Source organism: Manis pentadactyla, chromosome 3, assembly GCF_030020395.1.
Source record: "Manis pentadactyla isolate mManPen7 chromosome 3, mManPen7.hap1, whole genome shotgun sequence".
NCBI classification, from domain to species: domain Eukaryota; kingdom Metazoa; phylum Chordata; class Mammalia; order Pholidota; family Manidae; genus Manis; species Manis pentadactyla.
This window is the reverse complement of record NC_080021.1, coordinates 94,242,136-94,262,334: the sequence shown is the minus strand read 5'-3', so window position 1 is coordinate 94,262,334 and position 20,199 is coordinate 94,242,136. Positions and strand designations below refer to the sequence as shown.

The 20,199-nt window shown below is 43.9% G+C and overlaps 2 protein-coding genes across 7 annotated transcripts in view; one reads left to right on the top strand and one right to left on the bottom strand.

The window, feature by feature from the left end:
• FBH1 (F-box DNA helicase 1) overlaps positions 1 to 8,519 on the bottom strand; it is a 62,371-nt gene extending 53,852 nt beyond the window's left edge. For 2 of the 6 annotated variants that reach the window (XR_005029384.2, XM_036908199.2), the window contains exon 1: positions 8,360 to 8,509. Coding sequence is in view for 2 of the 6 variants with exons in the window: in XM_036908199.2 (XP_036764094.2) it covers position 8,360 (1 nt within the window). In the remaining 4 variants the exon portion in view is untranslated. Of the gene's footprint in view, positions 1 to 7,933; positions 8,007 to 8,303 lie in introns of all 6 variants that reach the window. The other 4 variants (XM_036908201.2, XM_036908203.2, XM_036908204.2 and 1 more) reach the window with 4 other exon arrangements.
• Positions 8,520 to 8,595: 76 nt separating this feature from the next.
• On the top strand, positions 8,596 to 19,736 carry ANKRD16 (ankyrin repeat domain 16). The gene is made up of 8 exons (XM_057499346.1): positions 8,596 to 8,730; positions 8,918 to 9,240; positions 11,053 to 11,273; positions 12,706 to 12,748; positions 15,937 to 16,045; positions 16,550 to 16,711; positions 17,832 to 17,910; positions 18,916 to 19,736. Exons 1-8 carry the CDS (start codon positions 8,596 to 8,598, stop codon positions 19,071 to 19,073), a joined length of 1,230 nt encoding a protein of 409 aa, XP_057355329.1. The 3' UTR covers positions 19,074 to 19,736.
• Positions 19,737 to 20,199: the final 463 nt, after the last annotated feature.

The following is a 20,199-nucleotide window of genomic DNA, read 5'->3' as shown; positions in this document are numbered from 1 at the left end:
TCTTTACTATCTTACTGTCTAACTTAACTCGCTTATTGAGCTATTATAAACACTGTCTGATGATTCTTTATTTCTCTCCCTTCTTATTTCTCCTCCTCCATTCTTCATATGTTGGGTGTTTTGTTCTGTGCTCTTTTTAAGAGTGCTCCCTTCTAGAGCAGTCCCTCTTAGATACCCTGTAAAGGTGTTTTTTTGGGGGCAAATTCCCTCAACTTTTGCTTCTCTGGGAATTGTTTAATCCCTCCCTCCTTCATATTTAAATGATAATTGTGTTGGATACAGTATTCTTGATTCAAGGCCTTTCTGTTTCATTGCATTAAATATATCATGTCATTCTCTTCTGGCCTGTAAGGTTTCTGTTGAGAAGTCTGATGATAGCCTGATGGGTTTTCCTTTGTAGGTGACCTTTTTTTTCTCTCTGGCTGCCTTTAATACTCTGTCTTTGTCTTTGATCTTTGCCATTTTAATTATTATGTGTCTTGGTGTTGCCCTCCTTGGGTCCCTTGTCATGGGAGTTCTGTGTACCTCTGTGGTCTGAGAGGCCATTTCCTCCCCCAGTTTGGGGAAGTTTTCAGCAATTATTTCTTCAAAGGCACTTTCTACCCCTTTTTCTCTCTCTTCTTCTTCTGGTATTCCTATAATGCGAATATGATTACGTTCCGATTGGTCACACAGTTCTCTTAATATTCTTTAATTCCTGGAGATCCTTTTCTCTCTCTCTGCATCCACTTCTCTCCGTTCCTGTTCTCTGATTTCTAGTCCATTAATGGTCTCTTGCATCTCGTCCATTCTTCTTTGAAGTCCTTCCAGAGATTGTTTTATTTCTGCATTCTCCCTCCTTACTTCTTGCATATTTCTCTGCAAGTCTGTCAGCATGGTTATGACTTTTATTTTGAATTGTTTTTCAGGAAGATTGGTTAAATCTATCTCCCCAGATTCCTTCTCAGGGGAGGATATGGAGGATGTCTGGGTTAGTCTGGTCTGGATCAAATTTTTCTGCCTTTTCATGTTGATAGATGCAGTGGTGTGCTGTTGGCTCATCTGTCAACTAGGAGAATGAAGACCCTTTCCACTTGCTCCTGGCCTTTCTTTACTGGGACAACGGCAACCCCTAGCAGCTTGTGTTGGGCAGTTGCACATAGACTGGGTCTCTGTTTCTTGCCCGGCTGCTATGGAGGAAGCTCCCTTGCTATGAGCATGGCCAGCCTCAGGCTGCTACTCTGCTATAGCGGGGCCGTGCCGGAGGGGGAATGGGTGGGGGGCTGTTTATCACCGTGAGGGGTCTCAGAGCTGCTCTGCTGCCCAGGGGGTTAGGGCGCCCGGAGTTCCCTGGGATTCCAAGCTGCTGGGCTAAGTGTCCCGGGACGCTTCTGTCCAGCTGTGGGGTCCCTGTCCCTTTAAGACTTTCAAAATGCACTCGCTTTTCTTTGTCCCAGGGGCACTGGCTGCAGGCACCTGCTCACAGGTTTTACTGTCCCATTTTGCTAGTTTCCCTCACTCCTCACACTATGTGTCTGCGCTCTGGGTGCAGATGGCTAGGGCTGGCTATTTAGCAGTCCTGTGGTCCCTCTCCCTCCCTGTTCCAACTCCTCTCCTCCCACCGGGAGCTGGCGTGGAGCGCTTGGGTCCCACCAGGCTGGGGCTTCTATCTTACCCTCTTCATGTGTCGCTGGGTTCTCACGGGTGTGGATGTAGTCTGGCTGTTGTCCTTTATCTTCTGGTCTCTCTTTTAGGGATAGTTGTATTTGTTGCATTTTCTAAAATACGTATGTTTTTGGGAGGAGATTCCCATTGTCCTACTCACACCGCAATCTTGGCTCCGCCTCACATCTGAATCTTAAGTGCTTATTGAGAAGATTTAATGTTTGCAGAAATCTAACAAAGGCACAAGAGCAAAAGAGGGAGGTAATGGGAATGAGTGGAACAAAGTGATCTGCTTCCATAGTTCTGGTATATTCCAGCATATTCTGGCAAGAAGACATGCAGAAGGGCTCCTACCCTGAGCCATTTGGCTTCTGGTACTCATACAGCTGCCCAGTTTATACTGTCCACCTGGAATGGTGCCAACTGAGCCCTGATTGCTCTGGGAGGCAGAGCTCATGCTTTTACAGGATTTGTGTATTAAAAATTACTTTTCTGACTTCAGCTAGAGGTCAGAACCATTAGAATGTTCTCTCAGGTCTCTAAAAGACGAAGTCCTGTGATTCACTGAACTGGAAGCTGGGAGCCCTATGCCTATCTCTGCTGTTCATTTTACTAATAGGCTGTGTGCTATATTCAGATTTGAAGTGAAAAGACCTCCTCCACTGGGTATTTAGAGTATTCACTGTAAGTCAATTCCCTTATCATTAAAAATGGGGATTATAAAAACCTGCCACACAGAATTTACAGACTGGTAGAGGAGTTCAAATGAGACAATATAGATGGAAGTACTCTGTGACATCTGTGGTGAGACTGGCAAAACTTATCAGCTGAAATGTTAGAATTACATGTCAACCACATCATTCTGAGTATCTCCTAAAAGGTGAAATTTTATTTTAATTGTATTAATATTCTTGTGATATTATTTTTTTTAATACTGTAGTAAAATTCTAACCACCCTTGTTATTATTAATATGCTTTTAAACAGCAGTTCAAATACAACTTGTTCATAATAAAGATGATCAAATGCTCCCTCTTCCTTCTGAGTCACCCTCACAGTATTCTTGCCTTCTCTAAAACAGCAAGTGCACTTTGCATCTCTCTTATTAGATGGCACTTATTGTTAGAAGCTGCTCAGTGATTCTTTAAGCAGCAAAGTGAGAGAGTACTCCATGATGAGTGCACATAGTCAAAGGGAGGAAGAGAGATTAGGAACCTTCATGGGCTTTCCCAACTATATAAGGCCCCAGAGATGCTCCATGCAATCTCCTGCATACCAAGTGGGTACTGGTACCCCTCGAGGAGACTCTACCTCCAATGACCCATAGAAAAGTCACTTTCCTCACTTGTTAGGAAAAAAACAACTGAGAATCTATGAAAACCATTTTGCCAAACAGAATTCTGCCCATTCCCACATGTTTTTTTCTCTGATGGCTTTCTTAGAGCATGACATCTCTTTGATCCCCCATTCTGAGGTCCCCTTTCTAGAGCCCACGGCTCAGCAGACTACAGGCACCTCAGGTTCCCAGGCTTGACTGACTTCAAAGTGGTAACTACCTGGAGACTGGCCCTGTACCATCATCAAATCTCTTCATCTTAATGACGATCTGTCCCACCCAAGCTCCACTTCCAGGCCACCCCACTCCCACTGATGGAGATCAGCCTCTGATCAGTCTCCCCTAAACCACAGCTACTACTAAACTTCTACTGAACTACAGCCCCTAAAAAGCAGGGAACATGTTTTATTAGCTATTCCTCAGAGCACTCAGCACAATACTTTGCAAATTACAGACACTCAAATACTTGCTGAATGAGAAGTATAGGCTAAGATTCCTCAAATCTGTTTTATTCTGCCTGGCTTCATTTTTTACATTCATTGCAAAACATTTGAAAAAACAAGTCACAGAGTGAAAACAAGTGTGCCTTGTGCTTTGTGGCAAGACTGTTGCTTCTTTTCTTCCTCAGCACACAGCTAGTCTACTTTTCTTTGTCTTGCTTTAAGTTGGATGTCACCTTGACTGAGCTATAGCCAAAGGAAGGTAAATGAAAGGGATGTGTGCCTCTTCCAGGCCTGGCCAATAAAAACCTCCCATGCTTGTTCCTTTGGTCTCTGCTTCTCTTCCAGTTATCCAGTAAGCAGATTGACCACAGCATTCTTAGAAGATACAAGTTCAAAATGGAAGAGGCTCCAGCAGTCCAGGGCCTTGGATTACTGCTTCAAAGGGCACCATGCCTCCCCTACACTTACACAAATGCTCTAACCACCTGGAGCCACCTTGGATTGTTATGGGATTGAGAAATGAACTTTGGCTGTGAGGTCATGACATGTTAGGATCTCCTTGTTAATGCAGCCAACCCTACCCTAACCATTTCAGGATCATTTGAAATTGACACCAAATACTCTCCTTTTTTCCCTACTTCTATGACCTTTTTACCAAAAGGTCCTCTAAACCTTACACATTACAGACCTAAATGGACAATGTGAAGATAATAAGGGCCTACAATTCCTGGAAGGAAAGATTATTATTAAAGAACTGCCTTTAAAAAGAGTCAAGGTTAAGTCTCCAGTACAAGGTATCTGACTGCTTCCAAAACTGCTCATAACAAGAGCCACGGAAGGCAGCTCTGCTGACTAGGTAACTTACTGAGTCATCTGACATCATCTTGTTGGCTCCCTACAAGCCTCCCACTCTTCTCTAAGGGGCCCAGTGAAGAGCACAAGTGGGCGCTTTCCATCTTGTGTCTCCTATATAGACAGCAGAGAGGTGCTGCGATGTAGCCCATTATGACAAGGGCCCAGATGCTTCCCAGGACAAACTGAGGGCCCAGCTAAAACAGTTAACATGCCTTTCCCCAACTCCAGCACTGCTGAAAGCATTCATTCAAGCGGGGAAGCACTTTGCCGTAGTAAAACACCCTGTATGTCTCTGAGATACTTGTAGCTATGTATAACTTCATATTTAAATGTATCATACATAAATTATTATTATAGTGCATTTTATTATTATACTAATAACAATTGCTCATGTATGTGCTTATTAATAGTGTGTATTGACATATCTTCCAGCCCTGAACTGAAAGCTGATAGGAATGATCAGCCACAGAACTCACATGTATGGCTTCATAAAAAACTGTCCCTTATATGAACAAAGGCACACTGACAGTGCTTCTCTCAGAAGAAGTTTAGTTTTGAAACCCTACATGATCCTACAGCTCCTAGTACTTCCTAGTGTTTGAAAGGTCTTTCACATATTTTTCACCCTATCGTCACACAACCCTGTAACCGTGCTGTGATTGGACCAGGGCTCACAGAAGCCTGGCCTAAAGCCAAAGCACAGCCTGCAGGGGATGAATGAAACTCAGGTCTTCTGACCCCCCAACGCCACTGCTTTTTCTACTCTAACAGTCTCCCTTCCACAGTCACAAAAATTGAAAGCAGCTCCCAAAGCCTCAGGTTTTTTCATTGTGAAATGTCACAACCAAAGATTTAACAACAAACTAGTATTTGGAAAACATACTGTAAGGAAATTTCCACTAAACATTACAGACTTCAAATGGAAAAAAACATCAAAATATTTTTGTCTCTATGATCTCTACAAGACACAAATGCAGAAGGAAAACACTGCAGTGCCCGCCCCTTCAGGAGAACTTGCTCTGGGTGCAATGGCAAGTCGCTGCCACTGCCACATCCTGCTCCTCTGTAAACCCAAAGGGTCAAGGCCCAGAGGCTTTGTCTTTCTCAGAGCTTCTCGCATGGAGCCAGCATTCACTTTACAGCAAAGCACAGAGAGTGCTCTGCTCTGCGTGTTTCCCATAAGGAAAAGAGGATGGGCAAAAGAAAGGGAAAACAAGAAACTGATCAGTACCGACAGACTAGAATATGTTGTTTATATACTTGAAAGCCTTTTCTACTGTAAATTCATTCCACAACCACTTTTAAGTAACTACTATATCCCAGACACTGTGCTTATAATTGTAAATACAGGGAGCGCTTCCTCTCTTGAGCACCTTCCTCAGATGCTATTTTAGATACTGAGGACACAAAACAATTGATTTAGCCCGTCCATAAGGCAGCTACCAAACACAAATTGTGATACACACGGCAATGTAAGTGTATACAAATGTATGCGTATACAAATACATGGATGAAGTGGGGTGGCAATAAAGGAGAGTGAACAGTTATGAAATTGAAAAGGCTTTATGAGTTCAGCCTCAAAAGACGAGTGGGATTCAGTAAGGCAAAAGAAACCATCCATATATGCCAAAACACGGAGAAGTAGCACAGCAATGGTATACAGAAGTTGCTGGAGAAGGGATTTGGAAGCATAGGTTACAGGGGTTCTTAAATTCAATACTAAGGAATTTGGATTCCTTGGTGTAGGTGATTCAGGGAATCATCTAGCTTATAAACAGAGTTGATACATGATTGAATTCACACTTTAGTAGAACAGTTCCTCTGGAGGCTGGGTAGAGGATGAGTAGACATGTAGATTGTCAGGAAAACAAGGCAGAAAATCACTATCTGAGGCAAGAGTTGGTAAAGGACCAAGAGCAGCAGCAGCAAAAATAGGGAGAAGGGGAGTGAAGTCAACACATCTTTTTTTTGACAAGACTGGAAGATGAAAAACAGCAGTGTAACTGAGGTTTCTAGCTAGAACTTAACAGGTCATTAATCCTTGCTAAGGAGTAAAGGAGAAGTAGCATTTTTGTTTTAATCACTTTTTCTGAAAGGAGGGAGGATGTAAGTTTTGTTTTGAAGGTATCTGTGGAATGCCAGGTTAGGATGAACTCTGAACTATGAGACGGGTCCACAAAAGGCATGGGAGTGACAGTTCAAGACACAAGATTTGTGATGTTTTGGTGATAGATAATTTCTAGGAGTAGGTAGGTCCCTTTGCAGCCAGAAGGGCAAAAACAGGAGACAGAATCCAAATTCAGACTTCAAAGAAAACCAGCCTAGGAAGGATAGAGTGGTATGTTAAGCAGAAAGAAGATAGCAGCAACAAATCTGATATTAAACTTCTAAGTCCAATACCGAAAGTTTGGTGGTCACACACTCACAGATCACAAAACATGTCAAATGGTCATGACACTTGCTGAATGCTACAAAACCACAAAAGACAACCTAAGAGAAAGGAAAGAAGACAGCCAAGTAGGAAACCACAATGCCAATGGTGACTATCCACGAAATGAGACACTAAGTGGCAGACCACAAATTCCAAGAGCCTGCATAAAAGAAACCCGTAGCCCAACTGGGCATCAGCAAGGCTCAGGTGATTAACTACATCCATCAGCCTGCTGGAAAGATCTCTCCCCTCTACCCCAAGCTTCTGCTCCAAAGAATCACAGGGGACGTGGGCAGATTTACATACACTACCTTCTAGTGATCTGAAGGGAGATACAGACCAAATTAGTTCCTAAAAAATACAGGAAAGACAGGATTGTATCTGGGACAGCAGTTCAGTAACCAATTGTCTGGATTTAAAATATTCTGCCCTATTGTGCATCCATGTGTCCCCATTTTGTTTCTAAAAGCAGGGGAAATGAAGGCCTAAAACAAGGGAAGGTGGAGTCATTTGTATTAGGATTGCTGAGGGGGGAGGAAGGAGGTGGAGAATTAACAGCAAAAAGTGTGTCACTACCAGATGTCTCAACTCCTATTTGCAAGGACACCCAGAGCTGAGTAGAACAATGCTCAGAATGTTCTAAAACTTTATGTATTTCACAGCACTTTTATGCCTTCCTTTTTATGAAATGGCAAGATAAAATGGAGCATTAACTTTGGAAGCTTATGCTGGACCTCGTTCTGTCTCCCATGATCATCCCTATTACTCAGTGAAGTAACCAAATTCAATCTGCCCATTAGTAAAATGGTTTTCAGGAACCCATACCAGAGGTCTTTCTTCATTTTGTCTCCCTTAATTTCTGTGAGCAGACACTCACTCAGCGCTACAATCCTTCTTTCCAGAGGATACTGCTACCTATATTCCCGAGATACTATCACCAACTCTTTAGGCCTCAATTTCTCCACCTATAGCAGAGCCTTACAGGGTTGTTTGCAGATTAAACAATTAATATAAAGTGCTTTATAAACCATAGAGTGCAATACAAAATGTAAATGCATAATTGTTTCCAGGCACGGCAAATAGTAGTAACTCCCATTTTGTCTAAAGAAACCGAAAACAGCAAGAGGTTTAAATGACTAGTATACCTCATAAGATCGAGTAAAGAACTCAACACCCACTCTAATCTCTCCCAACACCCCACACAGCTTGCTCAACTCTCAACGTACCCTCCACACGGCAAGCTCAAGGCCTTCCCACACCACCTTATTTTTCTTAATATTCAGGTACGGAGGAGGGAGACTGTAAATGAAAAAGGACACAAGTAAATGACTCGCCCAAGGTCAGAACAAGAGCAGAAAAGGAAACGGCTGACTTGCCTGCAGCGGAGGCCACGTCCCCCGTGACTCCCTCCACTACCCCCGAGAAACGCCGAGCGCCCTTCCCGGGCAGTAGGACAAGGAGCCGGGCCCTCGGCCTCCTGCTGCACGCCCCGCCGCCCCTTGCAGATCATCCGCTGCCTGGGCCCCTGACCAGCCCCGCGCCCCCTAACCCATTCCCGCCCGGGGCCTGACCCCGCTCAGGACCCCCAGACATTACTTGTGCCTTAGGAAACCCCCACTTCCCAGCCCCTGCCCCTCCGCGGCCTCACGCACTGGAGCGTCCGGACGAGGTCTCCCGCGGCCGCCGCCGCCGCCGCCGCCGGGCCCGGGCCGCCCTGCCTCCCAGTCCGGGCGTCCCCAGGCAGCGCGAGCCCAGCAGGCCGCGGATTTCCTCCGCCAGCTCCGCCCCGCCGCTGCCAGGGAGGAGCCCGCCGCCGGGACTTGACGGACTACCCCCGTGACCAATAGAAACGCAAGCGTGGAGGAGGGCGAGCTGACGGACTATCCCAATGACCAATAGAAACGCAGCCCAGGAGGGGGCGCGGCTACCGCTAGCGGGCCCCGTCCCGCCCGTGCTTCCGGCAGGGCTGAGGAGGCGAGTGGAAACTTTCCCAGAGTTCCTCCGAGCTTCGGCCCGCGGCAGGGCTGGTAGAGCTGGGGCTGCGCCTGCCCGGAACGGGTGGAGGGGTGCGGCCCACGGGCAGAGTGGGGGACACTGAGCACGAGCGCGTGGGAGGCGCAGTCCGCGGACAGGGTGGGGGCTGCGCCGGACCGGAGCGCACTGGGGGCGGGCGCACCAGGCCAGGAGCTAGTAGGGGGCGCGGCCTGTAGGCGGGCGGAGCCCTGGCAGCGTCCGGGGACCTGCGGCGGCTCGGCCGGCTGGTGCAGCAGGGCCGGCTGTCCGCCCTGCAGGAGGAGCTGCGGCGGGCGGGCGGCCCGGGGCCCGCTGGGGACACGTTGTTGCACTGTGCTGCCCGCCATGGGCGCCGGGACGTCCTGGCCTACCTGGCCGAGTCCTGGGACTTGGACATCGAGGCCGCCGACCGGGATTACAAGCAGCCTCTACACGAGGCTGCCTCCGCGGGCCACCTGGACTGCGTGCGTTACCTGCTGGGCCGGGGAGCCGCGGTCGACTGCCTGAAGAAGGCCGACTGGTAGGTGGCAGAGGTCCGGGGACACACCCCCTTCCCCAGGTACTTGGGCCTCCTGGACACCGTAACTTCTCAACCTTTCCCCGTAGGGCAGGTGACCTGAACCGAGTAGTGTTCCTACTGTGGACTTCACTGTTTAAACCACTTCTTTTTATAAAGCATAGAACAGTATAAAATGAACGAACAGGGAGTTGTCTCTGCTAAGTACGGCATGACCCCAGGATGCTATGTTCTTCTGGGGACATCTAGCTAAATGATTACTTCACCAATGGCATTGTTTTAGGTTTACAGAAGGTTGCAGAAAATGTTCAGGCAAGTCCCATGCCCTTTTACAGCCTCCCCAAAGTTCACATATTACCCAGGACAGTACAGAAGTGAGAAACTGACTTTGCTACAATCACTATATTTAGATTTCACCAGTTACATATACACTTGAGTGTGTAGGGTGCTCTGTGATTTTATCACGTGTAGCCTTGCTTCCACAGTCAGAACACTTAACCTGTACATCCTGTAAACCAATTGTATTTTGTTAGATTGACAGCATTCGGTACCCACTATGTTGGCCTCCTTGGAGGTTACGAAGGTCTTAAGATTCATAACCATAATGAAGTTCCTGCCTGCAAGTGATTCATGATCTGATGTAAATGAGAAACATAGTAGACAGCCTTATAGTTAAATTAAGCATATCTTGCCCACTGGGATGGGGGAGTAAGTCTGGTTATGTTTTGAGAGATTAGCTAGGACTAGACACAAGACTGATTTTCTTGTGCTGGTAAATTGGTCTATAGACAGTTACAAGAAGCACATTACCTCATACAACCTTATTCTGTGGATAAGGACATGGAAGGTGTAGACACAGTGAGGCATTTTTGCCCATTACCACTTTTCTGGCTTTCTGAAATACATTTTTCCCTGCTTTAACAATCATTCTGCCTTGCTTGAGATTCATTTCCTCTGTGAAGCCCTTCTCGAAGATTCTATCCTTTAATCTGGATTTCTTCCTCTTAATTTCTCATTCACTATCATTACTACATTACCTCCACTCCCCACCCCCAAAAAAGTGTTGGTAATCAACTAACATCATAGCAATCTTAGGTGATTCTAGATGAGACCTTAGAGAGCATCCAGGTGAGCTCCTTCAATGTGCCAGATACCGGTTCCAAGCCTGGTGATGAGGTACATAAGACCCCCTGCTCTCCAGGAGCTGCATTTCCCTGGTCTTGCAGATGAGAAGTCAGGAGGGCATGGAAGTGAACTGGCTCATCCAAAATCATTCATGGAGGAGAAGAGGAAGGCCAGAGCCCTCTTCCTTGATATTAATATAATTCACTTTCCCATGATTGTGGATACAAGTCCGTTCAGATATTTACTGGAATCACACTGTTTCGTTTGCTTCACTGCTTATATGCTCCTTCTGGCAAGGCACTATGTCTTATAACTCCCTTTCAGCACCATTGAATTAATAAATGGTTCTGATTTAAGTGAATGGGATGAGGTAAGCAGAGTACCTCTGATGCAAATTCAGGACAAACTGTCTGTGGTTGTGAGGAGCTGTCCTAGTCCGTGCCACAGTAAACTAACTCAGAAGCAGCTTTGCCTCCTCCAGTAGGTATGCCTGTCTCACAATTACTTCCTCTGGGTTCTCATGGCAGGCAGAGAAGTTGCCAGTCAAAACTGTTTTCCTATTTCCCAGACCCCTGCATTCTCTAGGTTTTACATCTCTGCCAAGAATGTGCATTTTTCTGAAGACTTGGTCTTGAGCTTCTAATGTTCCAGTTGTCTTTGCATCTGACAGCTTGTCCTGATTGACTTTAGGACTCCTCTGATGATGGCATGCACTCGAAGGAATCTGGAGGTGATCCAAGACCTTGTGAAACACGGCGCCAATCCACTTCTGAAGAACAAAGACGGCTGGAACACTTTCCACATTGCCAGCCGAGAAGGTGACCCACTGATCCTCCAGTACTTGCTTACTGTTTGCCCAGTTGCCTGGAAAACAGAGAGCAAAATTGGGAGAACTCCTCTGCACACCGCAGGTATGGCTTGGAACTCTGCAGCGATGCAGGCTCAGACTTGCAGCCTGCTGCCGCGGGTGCTGCAGAACTCCATCTAGTGCAAGTCGCCCACAGGAGAATAGAGGCTTTGGGAGAATAGACGGCTTTGTTGTATTTTGATACCATTAGTTTCTAAAGTAAATATGACCTGGCACTTGACACACTCTTCTTTTGTGTACTAGTTCACTTTTCATATAGGTCTTTCTTATCCTCCCAGCTAATTAGATGGTAAGCTGGTTCTCTTTCTTACTGTTTAACCTTGGGCAAGGAACTTAAGTCTCTTGAGCAAGTTTCCGCACCAGCAGAATAAGGATGGTAATGCTCATGTTACAGAGTTCTTGTAGGGTTTAAGAGTATGATATATAAACCCCTTAGTGCAGAACTTAATCACAGTGAGCACTAAACTGACTGCTGCTGATTTCATGATCATCTTCACATTATTATTATTACTATTATTAAAGACAGGAGGAAAAGAGACAGTATTTCCTTATATACTCAGCAACACCTACCACAGTGCTATTCATTTGAATAAATATAGGTCCTTATAATGAAATACCTGGGCCTGATGTATTTGATTTATCTACTGGTACTGTCAAGTGTAAATTTGGGGTACAGTTTTCATCGTTTGTAATAATTATCCTTAGCTCTAAGTTATCTATTCATAGATTATTTCCAATTAGTAAAAGACAAAAGTGTTGTGGTGTCAGATGAAATGGATATTAAGGAGCTCAAGCGTCCACGTCAAGGAACTTGGAAAATAATCTAGCTTTCTAGGTAGTACATTGAATTAGAACACAGGGCTTTCAGTTTCTCTAAAAATCAATACCTGTGACATGATATAGTTTAGGAAATACACATACAGTTATTCTAGTGGGTAGAGACCAAGGAATCCTTTATAAAACTTTGTAAATGCATAGAAAAGCTTCTCTCTGCTCATGAATTGTTTAACTAGTTCCCCTGTTCTTCCAGAGAAATGGTCAGCACCTTGTTGTTCCCACCAAATAGTGGAGAACAAATAGTTAAAATCTTTATTATTGAGAATATTTTTAGTAGGGGACTTAAATTCCTGGTTATTTTTTCATGGATTACTATTAAGATATTTTACATTTTCTGGATAAAAACTGACTGGGCCTAGGAATTTGCAGCACAAAAGTAGGAGATAAGTTTAGAATTGAAAGTTTGCCATGAAAATGCTTATAAGACAAGTATTGGTTCTGTACCTATCAAATGAAAACATCATTCTTTACCACTTATCCAGTTAAATTTTTATTTTTCTAGGGTTATATGAATGTACCTAATTTAACTACTCCTTCCTGTAAGTCATAGCTGAAAGAATGGGGCAGAGAGAGGTGCCAGGAGGAAAGAAGTATTTGTACATGCATAAAAGCTCTGACTCTCAACTCTCTTCTCCCAGCAATGCATGGCTGCTTAGAGGCAGTAAAAGTGCTTCTTCAGAGGTAAGAACAAAACAGCAAGTTGAAGAAAATACTTGCTAAGTATGACAGAGTTAATGTTGATACTACATACTTAGACACATTGTTCAGGAAGAAACTAAGGTACCAAAAGAGACATGAACAAGGGACATAAGTAGATAATACAAAACTAGAATAGCTAACAAACATGAGAAAAAAATCCACATATCTGTTCATTTAACATATTCATCTATTCGTACAGTGCCTAATGTAAACTAAGCACTGTAACAGATGCAGGGGCTACAGGGGCTACAATAGAAACGAGACAACGTGGTTTCCCTCATGAAACTCAGACTGATGAAGAAGACAAGATACTGCACAAGTTGTGTGAGTCTGATGAGAGTGAGGAATTGCAGGATCCCAACAGGAGCGTGTGATAGGAAGACCCACCTTAGCTGGAGTAAGGGTCCCATCCCCAGCGGTAATTAAGCTATGACCTGAAGGAGGCCAAAAGTGGGAGACAGGGGGCGCTCCAGACAGAGGTGACCACCTGTGAGTGCTTAGAGCTTGGAAAAGGCGTCAGGCATCTACAAGACTAAAAAGTTGGGTGTGTACTGAAGTTAAGGAGTGACGGGCAGAATGGTGTAGGTGAGGCTGGAGAGAAAGGCCAGACCCAGACCAGGAGGGCCCCGGATCACATGAGCAGTTTAGATTTTATTCTAGACATAGAAGAGGCCAGTGCAGGGTCTTAAACAGAGTGGGAGGTAGGGGTAAGAAGTTTGCATTTTTCAAAGATACTCTTGTTGCAAAACAGTGGATTGGAGGGAAGCAGATGTGCTGTGAGAACAGTTGGGAGGCTGTTACTGTTAAATAGAGAAATCTTGGTAGCTGGACTGGGGAGCTGGCTAGGGATGAATAAAAAGATTTGGAGATATTAAGGTAAAACCGACAGATCTAGGTGAATAATTTAGTAAAGGGAATAAAGGAGAAGAAGAAGGTAAGGAAGACTTTCAGGTTTCTTGCTTAAGCTGGTGGTGATGCTGGTGTCATTTACTGAGATAGAGAACTTTAGAGGAGCAGTTTAGGGGAGAAGATGATAATTTCACTTTTGGACACATTGAGTTGTGTGTACCTGTGAGACATCCAAGCAAAGATGTCAAGTGGGTGGTTAGAAACAGACTGAAGCCCAAAAGACAAGTATGTGTATGGGCTGAGATACAAACATGGGCCTCATCATCATAGAAATCGTGATTGAATCCGTAAGCGTGGAAGAGATTACATGAGGAGACAATGCACAATGTGTAGTAAGATGAGAAAAGGGCTTACTGCAGTGCCCTGAAAGCATTGCTGTGTGTAGAGTTTGCCTACTGCCAATTGGAACATACTTGGTTGTCTGTAAACTTATACATGTACATTCACTCAACACACATTTTTCAAAGAACCTCCTCTATGTTAGGTGCTGGGTAGTAAGCAAAACAAACAGTCCTTTCCCTAACAGCCTATAGGCTAGAGTGGAAGCCAAGTATAGACAGTCACAGAAATATAAAATTGCAAATTGTAATAACAACACTACAGGGAAAATAACATGCTATGAGGGAGCAAAGGATATACTAGATGAGGGGAGAGAAGACAACAGATTGAAGGATGAGTTGGAGCCTGCCAAGTGAAGAATGGAGAAATAATGTTCCAAGCAGAGGGGATCAGCAAGCACAAAGGCAGCAAGAGCTGGACAACTGGAGGAGCAGGTGTTAGGACAGGTAGAAATATGAACGGGGAAGAAGGACCAAGTTGGTGGGACCAAGAAAAAGGTAGGACAATGAAGAATGTAGGAACAGAAGGAGGTAGGACCAGTAGGATCATGAAGGAACAGAAGCAGGTAGGCTAGGTAGACGGTAGGAAGGGAAGGAAAGACTGATAAGTGGTAGGACTGAGAAGAAGGTCCAACAGGACCATGAAGAAGAATCAAAGGAGGGAGGACAGATCAGAGGACACATAGGAACAGAAGAAGGTAGAACCATGAATGTAGAAATGGAAATCTGACTGAAAATAAATTAGGACTGAAGAAGACAGGAACGGAAGGAGGTAGTATGAGTAAAAGGTGGGACAGGTGGGGCCATGGAGAGAATAGGAAACAGAAGTAGGTAGGACCAGGAAAAGAGCAGGAATAGGAGGTAGAACAGGTAGTAAGTGGGACCGAGAAGAAGGTCAACAGATAGGGCCAGAAGGAAAAAGGGCATATGGGAGGTAGGACTGAGAAGGTAGGAACAGAGGTGATGTCCCTGCTGAGAAGAGAGGAACTGGGAAGAGGAACAGGTTAGGGCCAGGAAGGTAGAACAGGTAGAAAGGGGCTGGGAGGAAGGCAGGTTGTCTGTGAGTCTGATGAGAGTGAGGAATTGCAGGATCCCAACAGGAGCATGTGATAGGAAGACCCACCTTAGCTGGAGTAAGGGTCCCATCCCCGGCGGTAATTAAGCTATGACCTGAAGGAGGCCGAAAGTGGGAGGCAGGGGGCGCTCCAGACAGAGGTGACCACCTGTGCCTGCTTAGAGCTGGGAAAAGGCGTCAGGCATCTACAAGACTAAAAAGTTGGGTGTGTACTGAAGTTAAGGAGTGATGGGCAGAGTGGTGGAGGTGAGGCGTGTGGGTGAGAGGAACCTGGGGGAGTTAGTAGGTACCCTGTTATCCTGACCATTGGAGGTCATGAGGTTTTAGATTTTGTCCCTTGTGGTTGGGAAGTAGTTAAAGCTTTAAACAAGAGTGGCCATGCCCTGATTAAAACACTCTGGTAGCTGTGAGAATGGATTAGCAAGGCAGGAGCCAAGGTGCAAAAATCAGGAGGGTATTGCCTGTTGGCTTGAATTTAATGGGTGAATACAAGGCGGAAGAAGGATACAGTTGTTAAATATTTTGGATGTAGAATTGAGATTTGGGTAATACATTGGTTATGAGAGATAAGGGGTGATTTCAAGGCTTTGGGCATGGGATGCTGGGGAGATGACGGTCTGTAAAATGGGATGACAAAGGTTAGAGGAGGAGCAGTTTTGCTGTGGAAAATCAGTATACTCTTTAAGAGCTCAGCTCAGATATTGAGATGGGGATAGAGGAAGAGGGCTCCAGTTTTCCACAATCATTTGTAAGGCACATCATCTGCTGCAGGTGGTCAAGAGTCCATTGTCCATTGGGTTTGAAGCCGTGACCTTTTTCAGGTCTGTTCTTTTGGGTTTGCACTCTAGGTGTCAGTATGAACCAGACTGCAGAGACAAGTGTGGCTTCACACCCTTTATGGATGCAATCCAGTGTGGTCATGTTAACGTAGCCAGGCTGCTCCTCACGAAACATAAGGTATATAAGTGGCTTGGTTTTTATTCCTTTGGTTCTTACAAGTTTTAGATCAATAAGACAAAAAGGAGCATAGTTGTTCAGGTCATGGGTTCAAATTCTAGCTCTGCCACAGGTCCCCTGTGGGGCCCCTTGATCTCTTGAGGCATCAGTGTTCTTGTATGTGAAATGGGGACACATTATTTTCTTCAAAGGGTTAGTGTGTGAAGATTAAGTGGTATAATATATATAAAGCAATTAACAAAATAACTTCAGTAGCAGCTGTTTCATAGTAATAAAAACACAAACTCTCACCACTGAGTGAACTATGGGCGGTTTGATGTAAAGCATTGAATCTTAACCTTTTTTTGTTTTGTTTTTTTAGTTAGTGCTTTGAGAATCTGACAAAAGCTGTCTGTTATCTGCCCAGAAAAATGTATGCAGACAGCCAAATTCTGCCGAAACATCAGAAGGCCCATGGACCCAGATTCTCTGCTCCTCATTTTTGTTCCTCTTTCCACCTATTAGGCCTGTGTTTCCACTGAGGATTCCCTGGGGGCCCAGGCTATACACAGGGCAGCAATCACTGGGCAGAATGAAGCCATCCGATTCTTGGTTTCTGAACTTGGCATTGATGTAGATGTGAGAACAACATCAGCCCACCTCACAGCACTTCACTATGCAGCTAAGGTGTGTTTCTTTGCATAATTGTACTTTGCTTCCATAGGTTCGACTTGCATCATGGATGACTATTCTGTAGTCCTGTTTGTTTGGCTCCATCTGTGAAAGCAAGAACTTGCCCATGATATACTCCAGAGATGTTTGTGATTCTGAAGCCCTGTGGTCTTTTAAACAAAAACTCACCTTTATTTGTCTCTACGCAAAAACCTGAAAACCCTTCACTTCATATAATCCTGGGCTCTTTATGCTCCCTCCTGTTTTTTGTTTTCAGGAATAATGTTATTTGAAGCTATAAAACTCCATTGTATGAAGTCCTAGCTCTCTCTCTCTGTACTGGATTTCTAAAACTAAGATTTCTTTTACTGCAGAAAAAGAATTGCATTTACTGGGCTCCCCAGTGTATAAAATATTTAAGACACGCAAAAAGCTTTCACTAGAAAGCTGCATACACCCTTTTGTTTTAAATGGTGGGTGTCTGTTGCAAATTATCTTTACATTATTGGCTACCTGCCTTATTTTTCTTGCAACAGGAGTACATTTTTTTCTGGTGAGCTACACTCTCCTGCCTGCATTCTCCCTTGAGAAAGTGGACAGATGAGGTATTTTGTCTGTGGCCATAGGGGAAAAAAAAAGAAAGACTGACCCTGCAACCTTGATTTTAGTCCCACCACCTACTGACAGACTAACTGGCTAGACAAAAAGTGTGTAAATTGCTTTATAAGTAACAGAGCTAGGTGTGATGAAAATCCTATCCAGGCATAGTTACAGTCTTTTCTAGCTTATCTCTATCCTAAAGATTTTGGCAAAGAGTATGTTGCTTTGGAGATTATAGAATTGTGTGTTGTACATAAATCACAAGGTGTATGTTCCTTACACTAAAATAAGTCCACCTGTGTTAGTTGATAACTTGCCCTGTAAAGTTAATTTTCTATATTCCAATAACTAACATCACCAAAATCTTTACCTAATGATTTCTACTGAAATTTAAGAGTGAGTCTTCTTTAGATGTGAAAATTCAGTTTTAGCAGTTGAGTATTTTAGAAAAATTCTTTAATGTGCACTAGAGTTTGTGTTTAAAGGCTTATTTTTGTCCTTGTCACAATGATAACAAGTATATTTCAACGTTCAGGAAGGACATGTAAGCACAATTCAGATGCTCTTGTCCTTGGGCGCTGACATCAACTCCAAAGATGAAAGAAACCGATCAGGTATGGCTTTGTTTTCCATATGCCTTGGAAATTATTAGTAAATGGAATGTAAACAAGACATGGACTTTTATGTTAAGGACATTGGTTTTAATATTATTCTTCTAATAACCCAGCAAGTTTCATGTAAAATAACATCTCTTCCATTGCAAAACTGTGGAGCTGTTGCCGTTGCTATGGCAGCAATGATGACCACTGCCTGTTACTGCCGCTCTTCTTGGGGCTTTCATTATTTTAAGCCACAACTAACATGACATAAAAATACTTGAACAACTTAATCCACGATGATGCCCACTGTTCAAGTATTATTAGAGTCTTCATAGATGGTCTTTCTTTGGAATGTATTTAAAACCTAATTTTTTAAATTTAGAGCTTAGAAAGATGTTTCCAGAGCTAATTTTTTAGACTTGGACTTTAGAATAAACCCGCCCATTAACATCCTATGTACCTATAACCAGCTTGCAAGGATTTAGTTGGATCATCATGACATGCCAAAGCTTCAGAGTAGCAGCTCACTCTCAGGCAGCAGAAAACAGCCACTTGTGCAGAGACCTGAGACTTTGTCCTGAAGACGGAAGCAGAACCAGAATCCTAGGGCTCACAGCACACCAGAAGCCTTCAGTGCTAAGTTTCAACCAGAACAGGAAGATTTGTCAGCAGTTTTTCTTTTTGTCATATTGTTGTTACTCATGATGATATTTTTATTTACAGAGAGAATTCACAAAACTGAAAATGTATTCTGTACCGTTTAGTCTCCTATTTCTTACTAATTTGCTTTGTTGCTTTAGACAAGTCTCTTAAATTCTCCCCTGTTGGTTTTGTTTTTTTTTTTAACCATTTCCAGGCAATCAGGTTAGTGGGAAAAATGTTTTGGTCCAGTATACATAGTCATAGGAATGAATTATGGAGATATGAAATCTGGATAGTTGATGAAGTGTTATTAGGAGCAATCTGCTCAGTATTGCACTAGGGTCATGCACTGAACTCCTGTGATTTGTTTCTGCTCAGCCTTGCACCTGGCTTGTGCGGGTCAGCACACAGCTTGTGTCAAGTTCCTTCTGCAGTCTGGGCTCAAGGACTCCCCAGATGTGACGGGCACCCTGGCTCAGCAGCTCACACAGAGCACAGACATCCTTCAGTGCTTCACCCACAGCATGATGGTGTGAGCATGTTTCTAAAGACAACGCTGAGATGCATGGAGTTCACATTCTGCTGCTGAGTTCTGATAGCTTCAGTGCAACCGGTGGACAGTGTTCTGTCCCTGCCCTTCCCACGCCAGTCAAGAATTCCCCAATGATGAGTGGCCAGCTTCCTAGCTGTGTGACTGGCACATTCTCAGACCTGGACCACAATTGGGATCTTTCCGTAATCTTGGTTTAACTTTTTCTACCGTTTCAGTAAATTAGATGATATTTATGAAGTCAGTGTCTGGAATCCTTAAAGAAGCACGTGATTTGCCTGAATGTGGTACTGTATACATGCTTAACTATATTTGAAATACTTTATGATACCATATGGTAAGGCAATGGCAGTAACACTAAAAAGATAAGAAATTGCTATTAACCTGAGCCCTAAAACATAATTGGCCTGTTTGCTTTCTTCATTCATGGGCTTTTTCTCAGCCATTACAGTGGTTGAACTTTTGGTTTTGTAGCCAGGAAGGGAATGCTGATAATCTGTTTATATAGACATTTATAAGGAATTAGTGAAAACGTTTCTATATTCTAAGCACTCCTAACTAAGCTATAATGTTTTGATCTTGAGATTTTTATTTATATTCACAAATTCTATCTTGGCTCTTTTTAGGTAATGAAGATACCTAAAAAATGCATCTAAGATATTTTCCAGATGTTTCTGTTACCTCATTGAAGAATAGGACTTGTTCTTAAAACCTACAGGTCCCATTTTTTGCCCCATACCTCCTGAAACTCGTGATTGTTAGGAATGAACACTTGATGTTGTAACTTTAAAACAGATTGAAGATAGGATGAGTCCTCGGGCATATGGATTCTTATCCCCTCTCCCCTTTTTCTTTTTATCATTTTTCTCTGAAATGCAAAGAACAGTTATTAGCCCAAGTTGATCTGTTAAAAAAGAGTATGCATCAGTCACAAGCAAGATTATCTCTTGTTCAGTGTAAACCACGGGAATTTAGGACACACCTACCTTGTTTTCAGCATCATGTCAGGCTGGGTACATAGCAAGAATTTCCAGTTCCTCTTCATTATTCCCAGATGGTGCTGGCTGACTGCTGTTCCTAACAACCAAAAACATGTTCTGGTAGAAACAGCT